Source organism: Orycteropus afer, unplaced genomic scaffold (assembly GCF_000298275.1).
Source record: "Orycteropus afer afer isolate SDZICR_OR568_19922 unplaced genomic scaffold, OryAfe1.0 scaffold00017, whole genome shotgun sequence".
Lineage (NCBI taxonomy): Eukaryota > Metazoa > Chordata > Mammalia > Tubulidentata > Orycteropodidae > Orycteropus > Orycteropus afer.
This window is the reverse complement of record NW_006921604.1, coordinates 21,361,475-21,378,795: the sequence shown is the minus strand read 5'-3', so window position 1 is coordinate 21,378,795 and position 17,321 is coordinate 21,361,475. Positions and strand designations below refer to the sequence as shown.

Here is a 17,321-nt window from a genome sequence, read left to right as displayed (position 1 = left end):
ATTATCTTCTGTGTCTGTGTTAATTGGTTTCCCTTTTCTTTGTTGAAGAGGGTCTGTGCAATCCTTCTGCCTAGTCCGCCATCTTGCCCCGCCTCCTAGCTATTGTCATTTTTGGCTTTCATTTTCATTTCAACATACTTGTTGAAGAAAATTTACAAAGTATTTTTAAAAAATAGAAAAATTTTCTTAATCCTCTTATCCAGGTATTACCTGTTGATTGATATTAACATCCAATCATTTTTCTAAATGTGATTCTTAAAAAAAAAAAAAAATTAAAAACATGCTTAGTAGGCAATACAGTTCTATCATTCAAATATTTTTAAACCAATTAAAGAGACTGTATGTAAAAAGTCTCCCTCCCACCTCTTTCTTCTACATTCCTATTTTCCAGTGTCCCCTTTTCACCCGCAGGAATCCGCTATTAATAATTTCTTTGTATTCTTCTGGAATTTTGATATGTGTACTAGCTAATACCAATAGGCATTCATGATTTGCTCCTTTTTCCAGAGAAAGCAGCACAGTATACACTGCTCAGTATCTTAACTTTTTTTTTGTTGATTGTATCCCAGTGATCTTTCTATATCACACATAGAGAGCTACTTCATTTTTTTAATGGCTGCTTAGTATTCCATTGTGTGGCTCTGTGAGGTCTCTAGGCAGAGACATGTTTTTTCCCTCAACATTATTTTATTAGGAATTCTCCAATACACTGTACTTTATTTCATTCCATCTTTATTGTTGGGTATTTACTTTGTTTGCAGTTTGGGATCATCCTAAACCTTGCTTCAGAAAGCAGCCCGGTATCCAATCTGTATCTGCCATCAGTATCTTCAGATCCACGTTTAGGCTCCTGGTACATAGAGCCCATACTTCCCCAAAAGTCATCCCAATTTGCTTTCCCACCACCTGCATAAATAGACATCTTGAGAGTAGCAGTTCTGTAGGGAACAGAGCTGTGCTGTCGTAGAAAGCCAGATACCTGAAACTTACAGTAATTGTAGAGAAGCCGTCTAGGAAAATGAAAGCCAAAAATGACAATAGCTAGCACCGGGTGAACACTTACTATATTCCAGGCACTATTCTGATCACTTTGTGTGATTGACACATTCAACTCTCATAATCTAGTGAGGTAGTAAGTCATTATCATCCTCATTTCCTAAGTGAGGAAACCACTCACTTTCAACCCAGGTGCTTAAATCATATGAAAGTCAACAGGGACAGACACCAACTGAAAGGAAACAAGGAGGCTGGAGCTGTTAGCACCCAGAAACTGGAGTTGTCCAGGCAAGGTGGGACAGAAACAGTGTTTGCCAAGGGTACTGGGTCAATATTTATGTAGACATTTGAGGTGCTGTGCTCTGATTAGGATATATTTGTTGAATTACAATATGGAAATTTCTTTCTCAGCTTACAGTTTATATGCAAATGTAAACTTAAAAAGCATAGGCTGCAGAGCATATGATTCCTCCTCTGATTAAGTTGGAGCTATGGAGGCTTTCCAATTGGAGCATTATAAATGCTTCCTCTCTGAGGTGGTATCACGAGCGAACCCATCAGTATTTGCAGGAGTTGCTGTGGGTTTGGCTACTGGTGTGCAGGAAATTGACAAGCTGGCAACACTAAAAGGTAACCTGCTGTCCTTGGGGACCAAGCCAGACCCCTGGCATGTACAGTTTTACCTTTGCATTAAGCAAATATTATTTGATATGAAATCAAGGCAAAAATCCCATCTTTATTACTTCTTTATGCCAAGAGAAATTTGGTCTTTACACTTTGAAAAGTTTTCTATCTTACATCTTTTTTTCCATCATAAATAGTGGTGTTGAAGAACAAGGGTTGGGGCTGTGCTGTGGCATTCCATGTTGTAGAAAATGACGTCTTGTTAGTAGTATATGTGCCAGGTTCCTGGCTTGGCCTGGAGGAAAAGAGAATTCTGTAGCAACTGTCTTTACGATGGCATTTTGCAATATGCTAAATAAACATGCCACTTCACCGAAAGAACCAAACCTTTGTTTTATTTTTTCCATAGTCTTCAATTTCCAGGTGAAAGTCCTTATTTAGAACTTATCAAACTGGAAATTCACTAGGATGTGGCATGGGACAAGGCAGGAAGTTGGAAACTGGGTATGTTAAGAACTTTCAGTAAAACAAAAATCAGTGGGGAGCTTTAAACTTGGAGCTTTAAACTTGGTTTTATGTGAATTTTTTTCCTTGGTAGAAGATAACACGGGATTTTTTTGTGATAGATTCTGAATAGTAGATTTGGGATATCTTAAGAGCTGTTCAATTACTATAATTTTTTCCCCACATTTATGTGTCTTTTGCATGGATTCTAGGCACAATGAAGTTCAACCTAAAAACATACAAAAAACCCAGTTGCTGACAAGTCGATTCCAACTCCTGACCATACCCTCCCTGTATGTCAGAGTGGAACTGTGCTCTGTAGGGTTTCAATGACTGAGTTTTCAGAAGTAAATCACCAGGCCTTTCAGGGTGCATTTGGATAAATTCTAACCTCCAACCTTTCTCTTAACAGCTGAGCTGTTTGCCCTACCCAGGGACCTTTAAATAAAAGAAGTTGTTCATTTGTGTTTAGGTTGGTTGGGTTTTCCCTTTGCAGAATATGCAGTAGCAAGCCTCAGCTATTCCACCACTTGCCTGTCCTCTTCTCAACATAAAAATAGCATGTCTGTCCTCTGAGAGGGATGCTGTTTTGCATCTATTTTAGGGAACTCTGTGCAAAAAGGGGGAAAAAACTAGCTTGCTTTACTGTTCAATTTTTTATTTCCTTGATAATTACTGTGAACTCTTTTAGGCTCATTTCTTAAGGGTCCTATTTTGGTAGCTGAGCACACAGCCCTTGTAAATGTGAAAGGATCATGGTTCACTGGGCGGTCAGCATCTAGAGACGCATAGCCAGCAAATGAATGGGCATGCCTGTCTTTCCCCTTTTTTCTTCCTCTCTTCATCCCCAGCTTAAATTTTTAAATGTTGTACTTGTTTGGGTATACTTTGAACTGTACAGTTTAAAGGTTTCTGCTTCTGGGCTATGAAGGTTAACTTTGCAACTTCATTGACATTCCAGAGCTGGTTGTTATTAGTATTACTTACAATTTATAACACCTTTCATTGCTGATTATTTTATGCTTGCTCAGAAGTTTCCCCACTTCCCTCTTCTTCAGAATGCCTTACCAGATTAATCAATCGACACTCTGGTGCAATGTCCCTTTTAGAACAAGAGGTAGACTTACTGACATTATGACCTGCAATTTGTTAATGCTACAGGCAGAACACATGATGATAGGAGAAGATGGGCTGTTGAAAACTTTGATCTTTCATGGTTCATGTTAAATAGGATGTATCAGAGTTGCTACTTAAATAAACATCAATAAATAGTTTTATGGAACAGCCCTTTGACTTCCGTATAGTATATTTAACCAGCAGTAGAGCTCTGGTGCCATAGTGCCTTAGGTATTTGACTGCTAACCAGAAGGTCGGTGGTTCAGACCCACCAGCCACTCCTCAGAAGGAAGACTGGGCAGTCTAATTCCATAGTGATACTGCCTCAGAAACCCAAGGAGGGGTTACTGTGAGTCGAATTGACTCAACAGCAGTGAGTTTGGTTTGGTTTTAGGGTTAAATTGTCAAATGGCTTTTAAAGAAGGGGTGAGGGGTAGAATAGCCTTTTGAATAAAAAAAGAGACCCAGTTTATGGTTCATCTTTTCACTCCACTAATTTTATTGGGCACTGCTCCCAGGCTGGACCATGTCACAGCACCTTGTATGGGGGTATTTGTTTTAAAGTACAGATTCCTGAGCCCATTTAGAGCTTTAGGTGTAATAGATCCTGTGGCAGGGCCCTGGGGAGTCACATCTGTACTCCCCCCAAGGGAACTGAGGCAGTTCTGCCCTCATAGAGTGCGAAGCTCTGTGGAGAATTAAAAGGAAGAAACAAGCTTGCTTCTTGTGCTCAATGAGCTTATCATTTAGTTAGTGAAGAATACGAGTACATGAATCACTTTTGAAGGCAGAATGAAGTGATTGTTAACTAGAGGTACAGGCAGCAAGTTGTGGGAGTGACTGTGTCTGACCAGAGGCAGCAGGAAGGTTTCCCACATATGCTTGACATTTGAATTGAGCCTGAAAGAAGAAAGCTGGGACTTGAGTGGGTGAAGAGGAGACCAGGGTACAGCTTAGTATTAGAATATTATTCTGTTTGATGTAAGGGAGTTATCGTGCACTCCCCAAAGCAAAATTGTTTTCCTCTTAATCGTTAGTGCAATTTTCTTTCCTTCCCAGTCTATGTTATTACCTCAAGAGTAAAAGTAAGTGTTGAATATTTGTTTTGTAAGATCACAACCCCTACAGATTGATTTGCACTGTCTTTGAGGAACTTGGGGCGGCCCCATCTTGGGTGAGCAGAAATGCCAGTGGTTTGCATGTCAGATGGGAAGTAAGCTCCAGTTGCAGATACAACCCAGTTATGCTCTGTGGTTTATTATGGGCTGAAGTTGTCTCCAGATTTATTCTGGTTTGAATCTGGCAGAGTCCCACTCAAGAGGGGCAGGAGGCGTGATGAGGCTTTCTGAAAAGAGGAAACACAGTGCCTGTATGGTTTGGATTGTGTCACCGCCAAGACATGCTGAAGTCCTAATTCCTAGTACTGGGAATGTGACTGTGTTTGGAAATAGGGTGTTGGAAGATGTTATCAGCATGAAACCATACTGGAGTACAGTGCATTCTAATCCTGCATGACTGATATCCTTACAAAAGAGGAGAAAAGACAGAGAGATAGATAAAGAGGGCAGATATCTGGGTAGCAAAACAGATATGCTGCAACTGCAAGCCAGGGAACCCCTGGGCCGCCAGAAGCTCAGAGACCCCAGAAAGGATCTTCCCTAAATCCTTCAGAGGGAGCATGGACCTGCTGATACCATGAATTTGGACTCCTAGACTCCAGAACTCTTAGGCAATACATTTCCATTCTGATAAACCAACTACTTTATGGTACATTGTTACCGCAGCCCCAGGAAAACAATACCTCCCCCCGCCCCCCAAAAAAAAAAAAAAAAAACCATCGCCATCATAGGGTTTCCCAGGCTGTAGATCTTTAAAGAAGTGGACTACTTCATCTTTCTTCCACAGAGTGCCTGGTAGGTTTTAACTGTTGACCTTTTGGTTAGCAGCTGAATGCTTTAACCACTGCACCACCAGAGCTTCTTGGAAAGCAATACAGTGCCCATCTATTACAGTTGATGGTCTACTACTTAAAGTCCTTGAACTTTTAAGCAGAGTTTGTCAGAATTAAGCTATTTTCCTGGTCATATCTATACATTGGAGTCTCAAACTTAAAAAATAAAATGGCTCCAGAATTTTTTATTTTTAGCTGTTTACCTTCCCAAAATAACCTTATGGGGTGGGAGAATAATTACAGAATTTTCCTCTTATTTGGATAGGTCCTTTCTGTTAAAAATCTGCATACTGACAGTTTGGAAAGATTTTGTTTAATTTGTTGTTGTTGTTATGTGCCATCGTTTAGCTCTCTTAAAAACAAGCCTCCCTCCCCCCATAACATTGGTTCTATTTTTCAATAACTAACTGGCTGTCAAACTTGGCTTTCCTAGAGGTTGTTTTTGTTGTTGAGAATACAGAAGTCCTGAATCTCCCCTGGCCTGGGGGCATCTGGGCCAGGCTGCCTGGGTGGGGCGCAGGCATTTTTCTTTCAAAAGCTTATCTGGGTAACTCTGAGCTTATCTGGGTAACTCTGATCATGTGCAGCCCAAGGACCAAGGACCAAGGACGGAATGGAGAATCTCTAGACTGATCTGTAGGGGCTCAGGGGCATAACTTTTTCACACCCAGGATAGAGGAAGGAGGACAGATACACAACCCTCAACCATTCATTTCTGACTTCAGCCTTGCTAAAGGCTTTACCCCTCTGCACTAATAATCTTTTTTTCTTCTGCTTTCACTTTTCTAAAGTTCCACTTTAAAATAGAGGAACACTTTAAATATATATTAATTATATATATATTACCTATAGTGTTCAATGGGAGCTCTGGTAGTATAGTGGCTAAGGCACTTGGCTGCTAACCAGAAGGCTGGCGGTTCAAACCCACCAGTCACTCTTGGGAAGGAAGATGGGGCAATCTACTTCCGTAGTGATACTGCCTCGGAAACCCAAGGAGGAGTCGCTATGAGTCGGGTCCAACTCGACGGCACATAACAGCAACAACAACATAGTGTTCAATTGGAATACTCACGGCAAAGAGGCCTCACAGTTACCTAGAAGATAGAGCCTGCAGTCTGTCATTTGTTATTCCTGTGTCCCTCGATGGATGTTCCTGGTATAGGAAAAAAAGATAGTTACTGGGAACTAGCCTTAGCAATTTTACAGGCTTGAACAATACCTAAAACCCTTTCCCAAAGATATTGTCTCCACAGGATCATCTGGCTTTCACATTTTTCCCTGGCCTGTAATGAACTCTTGCCTTAAGGGGACTATGCACTGAGCCTCCCACACTTACACACAGACTTTAAGTTAGTTTGGTCAGGATAATGAATGACATAGAGAGTAAACCTAGAGCATCATGCAGTGCTCTCTGTGCAGCTGCCATTCTGGCCCCCTTATCTGAGGATGAGCTCTCACGGTTGGCCAGGGAACATGTGTCAGGTAAACATCCTGCATGCCAGGAGTGACCACACTGACTTCTGCTGCCATCCCGGAGCTTAGAGGAAATTTTCAAGACAAGTGGTGAGTGGAGAAGTGTATTTGAGGTGTTTTTTGAGAAACACCATACTGGAGGAGTCATCATGAGAACTAGTAGTTTTTTCTGAATGATCCTGTTTTGCCTGTCATGTGTGACACTTCAGCCTCCTAATGTGCCATAGCATATCATCACCTGGGTGGGGAGGGTGGTGGGAACCAGGCAGGTGGGAACTGGGGAGGGCCAGGAGGTAGAGAAAGGCCCTTGCTGGTACTCTGTTGTTTGGGGGCAAAAGCTGTACACAAAACAAAACAAAACAAAATTTTGACATGGTTGCTTTAAAATCCTCATTCCTCAGCTCTCTTGTGGACAGTGGGTGTAATACCATTCACTTGGAGCTAAAATGGAATGCAATGATACAAAAATGTCTAGAGTAGTGACTTTCCTCATGTATACCTGTCTACCACTGCCATTTCACAGGAAGAAACTCAGTTCACACGGGCCTCTCTGATGTGTGGTTGGTGTAACCTGTTCCTAGAAAGTAGATGATTTGGGGACAGGTAGTCTTAAAGTGGTATAGGAGTTAAGGAAGGCATTTGGCTGCTAACCAGAGGTCAGTGGTTCCAATCCACCAGATTCTTCTTGGAAAAAAGATGGGGCAGTGGCCTTCCCTAAAGATTTACAGCCTTGGAAACACAGCAGGAGTTGCTGTGAGTCAGAATCAACTCGATGGCAGTGAGTTTGGTTTTTTGAGTCTTAAAGTAGACGAACTCTGATGGCACATTGGTTAAGCACTAGGCTCCTAATGGAAAGGTCTACAGTCTTCTGAAAAGATTACAGCCTTGGAAACCCTGTGGGTCAGTTCTACTTTGTCTGGTAGGGTAACTGTGAGTTGAGGGCAACAGATTTGTTTTAGGGTGTTAAAGTTAATGCCGGTATACAAGTGGAGTTGTGCAGAAGCCAGATTCGTTTGCCATTCTCATGACTTTAAAAACCACCTTCCTTAATTGTTATCTCAGGGCCTGAGATACATGAAGCTGACATGGAAGGCTATTTTCCCTATATTTTCATACCTTTGCTTTAATGTCAGATTTACTTCACAAATTAATTTAAAAAAAAAAAAAGAGTTTACTTTGGATTTGCATACTTGCTTCTGAGTCAGAAAGATCCATCTTCCTTATGTTTTGAATGCTTTATGTGAGATAAATCTTTTCAGAAAAATAAAAAATTCAGCTGAGTAATCATATTGACCCTAGTTTGAGGAGGAAGAAGCTCACATAATTGGCACAGCATGTGTTTTGGCTCCAGATAATTAGACTTTCTATTTTTGTTGAGAGTTCTTCTAATTATAAATGTACTGTGAATTATAAATGTTTCTGTGGATAATAATATGCTAACAACTGGAATTTTGGTGAAAGCTATAGTAGTACCTTTGTGTTATAGTAAAATTTCTAGGAGTTCAGAATTTTTTTAGTGTTTTTCTTGGAAATAATATACTTCTGTTTTATCTATTTTAGTTGACCAGATATATCACCTGGCATCGCCAGCTTCCCCTCCAAACTACATGTATAATCCTATCAAGACGTTAAAGACCAATACAATTGGGACATTGAATATGTTGGGTAAGTTGTCATTTCTTATTTTGCTGCTCTTGTGGAAAATATTTTGGAAGATTTCAACCATAGGTAGGTAGTTTGATCTTGGTTATTATGTCTTCTCCCTCTTCCTCCTGCCAGTGTTATTTAACAAGTTTTCATTGTTATTTCAGTGTGACTTTATTTGCCATCAGGGTGATACCTCTGTAATGTCCCTGAGAGTTCTAACCTGCATTTTACAGCGATTCATATGTGTGTGTCCACACATACTATGTCTTAGATGTGCAGCTGTGGATAATATGCACATGTTAGTGAATCACGATCCGGGTTCTGTTCGGTGCAGTATGAATCATAGACTCAGGTTGAGTCAAGGAAAGATGCTTTATTTTCAAGGCCAATCAAAGGAACACCTGGGACTGTCACCAAGGAAGTTCAGTGAGGTTCAGGTTACTTTCATTTTTAAGCTTGCAGCAAATGGAGAAGTTATGATTATTCATGAGATTTCTGGGGAAGGGTAATGATTATGAATTAGAGGGCAGGATCAAAGCTTGACATGGAAATGGCCAAAGGACCCCTTGGTTCTGAAATACGTCTGTATGGCACAAATGACGGAATTCCAGTGAGATTTGGTTCCTTGACATGAGTCTTAATGTTTCAGGAACAGCTAAAAGGTAGAATTGCTTTCTCTATGCTTGTGTGTCCTGTTCTGGCTGGATCTTTCAGGTTCTAGTCAGGTCAACCTCCTTGCATTAACTTGTGGGCAAGTGCCAAGTAGATCCTGGAACTAAACTAAAAATAATGATTAACCTATTCACAAAGTAGGTAGTGTCTCAAATTTTTCACTGTTAGTCTAAAGCAGTTTTCCACTGTCAGCTCTAAGTTCTCTAGTAGCCGCCTCATACCCTTCTTTTCTTTTCGGGGTTTAGGTTAAACTAAACTCTAACTTTAGGGAGTGCGGTTGAAAGTCTGTTCTATATCTACTTCCTGCTGAAAAGGGGCATTCAAAAATTCCTCCCTGCCATGCTTGCTGGTGTTAGAGGAAAAGAGGGGTACTCCTGAGTCATAACCATCTGGAAATGGATTTGCCATGCTCTGGAAGAAACAAATCTTACTACAGTATTGATAACACAAGGTCCAAAAAGAGGTAAAAGCAAGACGATAATTAAAGATCCCAGTATTACAACGAAAAAGGATTTCAACCATCCCAAGTTTGGATGCCATGAAGTGAGCCAATCAAAATTGGGTCCATGAGACTTTAAAACTCCCTCAACTGCACTTCTATCCTGGTATACTTTGTAAAGAATCTCATTAATTTTCTTTTGATCTTGAATGATTTCCCGTTTGATCAAAGAGCAGCAGGTGGCATTAAGATACACACACTCTCTCCATGTGAGGCTAATATGAAGTTTAAAGTTGCTTGATTTTGAAGGGTAACAGAAGCAATAGACCCCATTTCAATAGTTATTTGAGAAGAAAATGACTTGGTCATATTAGCTAGTCTCTAGCACTGTTGACCAGCTACTCCTTGGAAGGTTGGGCATTCTACTTCCGTAGTGACACTGCCTCAGAAACCCAAGGAGGGGTTCCTGTGAGTTGGGGCCAACTCAACGGCACATAACAACAACAACAGCACTACTGAGATATTTTTAATAAATTCATATAATACGTAGATAGATGTTGTCATAGTTCTTCCCTGTGCCCATCATAGGAAGGAACATGCTCTGTGCCATTTCCCAAGCAGATGTAGTGAAGTTGGGGAGAGACAGCCCCCTCCTTGCCCTGTGCCTCTTCCTACTGGACTATGTTATCTCTGATAAAGGGCACTGGATGGGTTCCTGGTGGCCAAAGCAACCCCAAAGTACATATCCATGAATGGTTGAAGGGCTAGTTCTTACAGACTGTATGCTCACACAATCAGTACAGACCTTGGTGTCTTAAAAAACAAGAGGTGAGGGGCAACTGAATAGCTGCTTTAAAAATGCTCTGGTCAAGTTCAACAAGACAGAAAATAACAAATGCTAACAAGGGTGCAGAGAGATTGGCACTCTCATACACTGCTGGTGGGACTGTAAAATGGTACAACCACTGTGGAAAGCAGTATGGCAATTCCTTAAAAAGTTGGAATTGGAAATACCATTTGACCCAGCCATCCTATTACTAGGTATATATCCTAAAGAAGTGAGAGGCATGACAAGAACAGATATGTGCACACCCATGTTCATCACAGCACTATTTACAATAGCAAAAGATGGAAACAACCTAGGTGTCCATCAACTGAAGAATGGATAACCGAACTATGGTACATATACACAATGGAATACTATGCAATCCTAAAGAATAACATAGAATCTGCAAAACCACCACATGACGTGGATGAACCTGGAGGACATTATGCTGAGTGAAATACATCAATCACAGAAGGACAAATATTGTATTAGTCCATTATTGTAAAAGTCAAGGAAAGATTTCTATATGGAAGGAAATTTTCTTTGTTGGTTACCAAGGGTGGGAAGGGAGGAGAGAGAACACTGTTAGATAGGTAGAGGTAAGTATTGATTTGGGTGAAGAGAAGGGCAGTGTACCAAATGTGAGTGATCAACATGGTGACATTGAGGAAGAAGACATAGAGAGGTACATGGGAGGTGCAGACAACAAAGATGAACCCTTTTGCACGTACAGTACTGTGTTGTCAGTGAAGGCACACATGGGTATACGAGTGGATGGATGTGTGGACAGGCTGAACTATTAGCTATGTCTGTGCAGTAGGGAGTGTACCACTGCACAGGGGGTCCACAACCATGTATAGGGTTGGCAGACAGTGGTCCTACAAGTGTATTTGTATGTTCTATAAGAATTCCCAGGTGTATAATAGAACTGACAAGGGACAAGGTTGTAGTCACTTCTTGGTCACAGCCAGCTACCCAGAGGGAGCAAGTAGTTGAACCTATGGGCTCGGGACCATAGTCGCAGGGGACATCAAGTTCAATTGTCATAACATACTACACAAAACATTGTTCCATCTCCTACTTTGGTGAGTAGCAACTGGGATCTTAAAAGCTTGGAAGCAGCCATCTAGATGCAATGATGGGTCTCTCCTCGTCCAGAGCAAAGAAGAATGAAGAAAACAAAAGACACATGGAAACAAGTAGTTCAAGCGAGTGGTACACTGTGTGATCCTCAGTCTATATGACTATGAGACCAGAACTACATGATGCCCGGCTACCAGTCAACCACTTGGAAGGGGATCTATGTAGGAGATCCTGGATAGAGAGCGAGAACAATGTGGAACAAAACTCAAAATCATTTGGAGGAAAAAAAGGGGGGGGGGGGACCAGGTTTGCTGGTCTGATAGAGCCTGGTGGAACCACTGAAACTATGGCCCCCAGCTGCCCTTCAGGTCTGGAATTAAACCCATACCTGTGGCTTCCAGCCAAATAAAAGACAGGCATATGACTTGAACATTTGCCTGAGGTAGATCCACTCCCTGGAGAGAACAATCATGGGAGAAAGAAGGGCTGTTTATGCACAGGGTGACAGCTCAAGGGGCAGGAGTACATGGAGGGATGGGCACAGGGAAGAGGTAACTGTCAGGAGGAAGTGGGAGGGAAGCTGTTGCATTGTGGTAAATTGTAGTCAGTGTCATGAGACAAAGTGTATGTGAACTGCTGTATGGAAAGTGAATTTGCTCAGTAAACTTTTACCCAAATCACAATTAAAAAAAAAAAATGCTTTGGTCAGTTATATTTTCCCCATTCACTGCTGTCGAGTCAGTCCTGACTCATAGCCACCCCTACTTGAGTTTCTGAGGCAGTATCACTACAGAAGTAGATTGCCCAGCCTTCTTTCCAAGGAGTGGTTGGTGGGTTTGAACCTCCAACCTTCTGGTTAGCAGTCAAATGCCTTAGGCTCTGTGCCACCTGAGCTCCCTATATTTTCCCAAAGCAGGCTTTAATGTAGTTCCATTGAAATTTGGACAATATTCCCTTGAGACCAACCTCCATTGCTATATTCGCCTATGGAATTATAGGTGGGCCACTTTCCAACCAGGATGTTGTAAGTGGGGATCCAAGCAAGATACCACGCTGCCACCTGCAAGGAGCAAAGAGTGTCATACTGAAGGGTTCTTAAAGACTTGTTCCTATTAATCAAAGAGGGCCCTGCCAGGTTCAACCAGTAAGCCTTATGGTAGGGTAGAGGGATTATAGGCAATCCTTGTCCTTTATGTGATGGAGAATGAGAACAAATCCAACAATTGTTAAGCCTTGTCACATTTGCCATTTGCTGATGGAATCAGGTGAGCATATTAAAATTCCATTCTCCATTAATAATGCTGAAGGAAGAAATAGAAACTATTAACAATAAAATTCTCATATTGAACAAAGGGGAAAGCACTCACCTCTTAACATAATATCCGCTTATTAATTCTAACTAAACTACAAAGTATGAAATGGCAAAAACAAATAAAATAAGTTCAATCTCAGTCTACAGTCATACCTACTTATCTATTCGTGGCTTCTCTTATAAAGCTATTTGAGTCCTTCCAGTGGAGCTGCCTCCCAACACTCAGAGACACTGGTTCTGGATGCTCTCTGCTGAGTGATCTCCAGTACAGGGGCTGTCTTAATCCTAGTGTGGTATATCCACACTCATTTGCTGCTCATTTTCACTGCAGTAGGTGTGGACACCAGGACTTCATAGGGTCCTTTTCCACTTTTCTTTGAGGGCCTCAGGTTTCCAGGCCTTCATATAAACCCAACTCCTGGGGCTCAGCCTTGTGTAGGGGGACTTCGGGAAGCAGGCTGTAGGGCTATCACATGCCATAGTTGGGCATGTCTCTACCTCTACGCTTCTGCTCATGTATGGCTCATTACCACTCTCTGTTTTCTCTAGAGTTAACAAAGTAGTCAAGAGTGACTGACAGTCAGCCCACATTGGGTCAAAAGAGTTACAAATAGAAATCAGTAGTTCACACATTTTGCCTGGGTCCTTTCAGTAGCCTAGTGCTAAAGGGGCAGGGAGGCACCATGTTCTGACCTCCTCTAACCACACAAGAGGAAGACAGAATCACCATCAGTAGCCCAAGGCCTATTCCTTCTAGGCCAGATATGCTGCCTCCCTCCAGCCCTTTCACCAACCCTGACACCAACCATTCCTCCTGCAGCACTCACCACCTTTTTGCTGGGTTCGATAATTCACTGCAGTGGCTACACAGAACTCACAGATTATGGGGTTTATTAGGGAAGCACCAGGTTACAATTCAAGTTCAGGAAAAACACTCAGTCTCTTTCAGCCTGCTGTCTCTCCACCAACAGTCTCTCACAGTCTCTGTCCCAGCTGTGTGTGTTCCTCGGTGTCTCTCTCAGCAATGCGTGTCTCTTGTGTCTCTTTCCCAGCAGCACGTGTCTCTCAGGAGCGCATGTCTCTTTCAGCAATACGTCCTCAGCCAGCAGTCAGAGAGACTTCTGTCTCTAGGAGGCCTCCTTTTGAGCCTGGCAGAGTGCCCAAACTAGCTAATCATGGCCAAACTAGCTAATCATAACATCGGAATTCTAAGTACTTGAGAGAGAGCAAACTTCCCTGAACATTACTTTGTGCCACGCCCAACAGAAATACCCCAGGTGGATAACTTTTACAATCAGGAGCTCCTCAGTTGCTTACAACAAATTCCACCACAGAGTTTACAAAGACTTATAGGTAGAAAAGCCACATTAAGAAATCTACTACACCGAAACTAGAGTGTAATTCTTCCAATGGTATAAGTCTGCTGTGCCAAAAGACACATGCATCCTAACCTGTGGGGGTTTACTGAAGTGGATAGTGACCTCTAGCCATAACACCATGGCCTGGCCCAGTCTCTGGCCCTTTCTGGGTCAAATCAGGTACCTGATAGGGTGTGCCCTGGCAGGTATGAGAAGGGGAAATTAGGGAGCCTCCTGCAGGTTCACCTCTCACTTGTGGCTTCTGCTCAAAAGTGGAGTCTGGTTCAGGTGGTTATGGAGGAGGGGGGGTTCAAGGGACTTAAGGGGTCATAAAGATCCTCTCCTCCAATCAGTTCCAGGGGAGGAGCTGAAGGCTGCTTACCTTTAGTAATAGTCTAACACAAATCTTGAAAGCTTGTTGAGTTTCTTTATCACTATACAAAGATAGGAAAAATTCTGTGGACATTTACTCATCCCATTTGCCAATGTGGGAGGAAAACAAATCCAACTGTAAAATAGTATTATAATTTACTGACCTATGAGGTGGCCAGTGTTTTTGGTCACCTAACTTGTATTGTGGCTATGGATCGTGCTTTACAAAAGAAAAAACCAGATTTTTCTTCCTCATGGGATCATAACCAAATTTGTTCCAATATTTTAAAATATGTCCTAGAGGAATGTGCTTTGGTATACCCTGGTTGTTACCCATCTCAAAACCAAAGAAACTGCATCAGAAGATCAAAAGAGAAAAGCCACCAGACAGGCAGGTTAGTTTACCAATCCTAACACTTACAGCAATTAATGCTGCTTTGCTTCCCTTCCTTAAATACTGGGCATTCCTGCCCTCAGCACAGGCTCAACAACAGCAACTGTAAATTTGGTAAATAATGACCAGATTTACACACTCAGACCTCTGATCAGAACATACGTAAGCTTTCCTGAGATAAGGTTCTTCCATTGCCTCTCAAGGAGTCATTGTTGGGTCTGGGCTGAGTCTCACATGTTGAAGGCTCTCTGGAGAACTCTCCAGGGGCACCCCAAGCATTCTTTCATCCAAGTGGGCACAGACTGACCACCAAATGGCATTTTTGGGTGGCTCACCAGGAAATGAAACTACAAATCCAGGTCCAGGTTCTGTTCAGCTCAGTTCACAGAATCATAGATTCAGGTTGAGGCGAGGAAAGAAGCATTACTCAGAAGGCCAATGTGAAGGAGCAGCTGAGACTGCTGTCTCCAAAGGAGTTCAGCAGGGGAGCTCTGGTGGCGTAGTGCCTAAGGCATTTGACTGCTAACCAGGAGGCTGGCAGTTCAAACTCACCAGTCACTCCTTAGAAGGAAGGATGGGCAATCTACTTCTGTAGTGATACTGCCTGGAAAACACAAGGAGGGGTTGCTATGAGTCGGATTTGACTCAATGGCAGTGAGTTTGCTTTTGTTTTTGGTTTGGGTTACTTACTTTCACTTTTAAGCTTGCAGCAAATGGGGAAGTTAAGCTTATTCGTGAGATTTCTGGGGGAGGGTCATGATTATAGATTAGAATGCAGGATTGTAGCTTGGCGTGAAAGTGGCCGGTGGACCCCTTGCTTCTGAAATGGGTCTGTACTGCACAAATGATGTAATTCTAATGAGTTTTGGTTCCACAGTCAGCTGAAGGGTAGAGTTGCTTTCTCTGGGCATGTATATCCTGATAGCATGAATCTTCTGGTCCTGGTCAGGTCAGACTCCTTGAATTAACTTGTGTCAAGGGCTAATCAGATCCTGGAGCTAAACTAAAAATAATTATTAACCTATTACAAAGGGGGTTAAAACAAAACAAAACAGTGCTGTCGAGTTGGATCCAACTCATAGCAACCCCTCCTTGGGTTTCCAAGGCAGTATCACTAAAGAAGTAGATTGTCCAACTTTCCTTCCTAGTGCAACTCCCATTTGACCTAGTAATTGCACTCATGAGTATTTATCTCAGAAATGTGAAAACTTAGGTTCACACAGAAATCTATGATGAATACTCATAGCAGCTTTATTCATAACAGCCATAAACTGGAAACAACAAACCAAAAACCACTGCCATTGAGTTGATTCCAACTCATAGTGATTCTCATTGGGTTTTCAAAGCAGTAAATCTTTACAGAAGTAGATTGTCCAGTCTTCATTCTGTGAAGTAGCTGGTGAGTTTGAACCACCAACCTTCTGGGTAGCAGTCAGATGCCTTAGGCACTGAGCTACCAGAGTGGAAACAACCAGCATGCCCTATAATAGATGAATGATTGAATAAAGTGTTGTACATCCCTGCAACAGACTTACTGTTTGGTGATAAAGAGGCATGAACTATTGATACATAACATGACTTGGATGAGTCTCATAGGAATTATGTGAAGTGAAAAAATCTAGTCCCTAAAAGTTATGTATGTTTGGTTCCATTTGTATATCATCCTTGAAATGATAAAATTATAGAAATGGAGAAAAAAATTTGTGGTTGCCAGGGGTTAAGGAAAGAGGAGGGAGGGAGGGAGGGAGGCATGGCTATAAAAAGGCAACATGAGGTAGCAGGTGGAGTGTTCTGTGTCATGACTATTGATGTCATTATCCTGGCTGTGCTACCATACTAGAGTTTTCCAAGGTTTCACTGTTAGGGGAAACTGAGTAAAAGTATAAAAGATCTCTCTATTACTTTTGTTAGTTGTGATAATATATGCAGTGAAACCTGTGAGAGCTGGAACTTGATGAGACTGCTTTGTGGTTTGGTGTGTCAGGTTTTCTGCCTTTGACAGGCTGCAGTCGTAGTCACTCTTTGTTAGTGGAAAATATTTTTTGAGTTTTCCTTCTCTGACAGATTTCTACCTTATAGAGGTTCCAGCTTTTGGAGGTTTTACTGTGTAACACATTTGCCAAGTCATCATTTTTTACATATACAGGTCAATGTCTCTGTATTACTTCTCACCACTGCATTTGTATCTACAATTATGTAATCATAAAAAATTTAATTACAAAAAAAGAAAAAGACAAACGGATTCTTCCTTTTGAAGCTACTACCATTGTCTCCACTGAGTAATACACTGTGATGGTCCATCTCCCAGACTTCTGTGGTGTGAAATTAGAAGCATCTTTGTGTCGGTAGCCTGTAAATGTCATCTTATATGGAATCTTTTTAACATTTTTTGCTTCAAGCGGATTGTTGGGTTTGCACAGTTTATCTTCAAATCCTTACAGTTTTAGCAACCCCGTTTTCTTTTCTTTATGTAACTCATTGTGGCTCCCTGATTCCCTCCCTCAGATGTTCATGTACATTTTTACCTTTGATACCCTTATGCTAGGACCCTTCA

At 41.8% G+C, this 17,321-nt stretch overlaps 1 protein-coding gene across 1 annotated transcript in view; it reads left to right on the top strand.

Annotated features, from left to right (window-relative positions):
• The window catches only part of UXS1 (UDP-glucuronate decarboxylase 1), a 155,574-nt gene that overhangs the window by 87,184 nt on the left and 51,069 nt on the right, over window positions 1–17,321 (top strand). Inside the window, exon 7 of the mRNA XM_007959502.1 lies at window positions 8,225–8,329. Within this exon, the coding sequence (XP_007957693.1) occupies window positions 8,225–8,329 (105 nt within the window). The remainder of the gene's footprint in view (window positions 1–8,224; window positions 8,330–17,321) is intronic.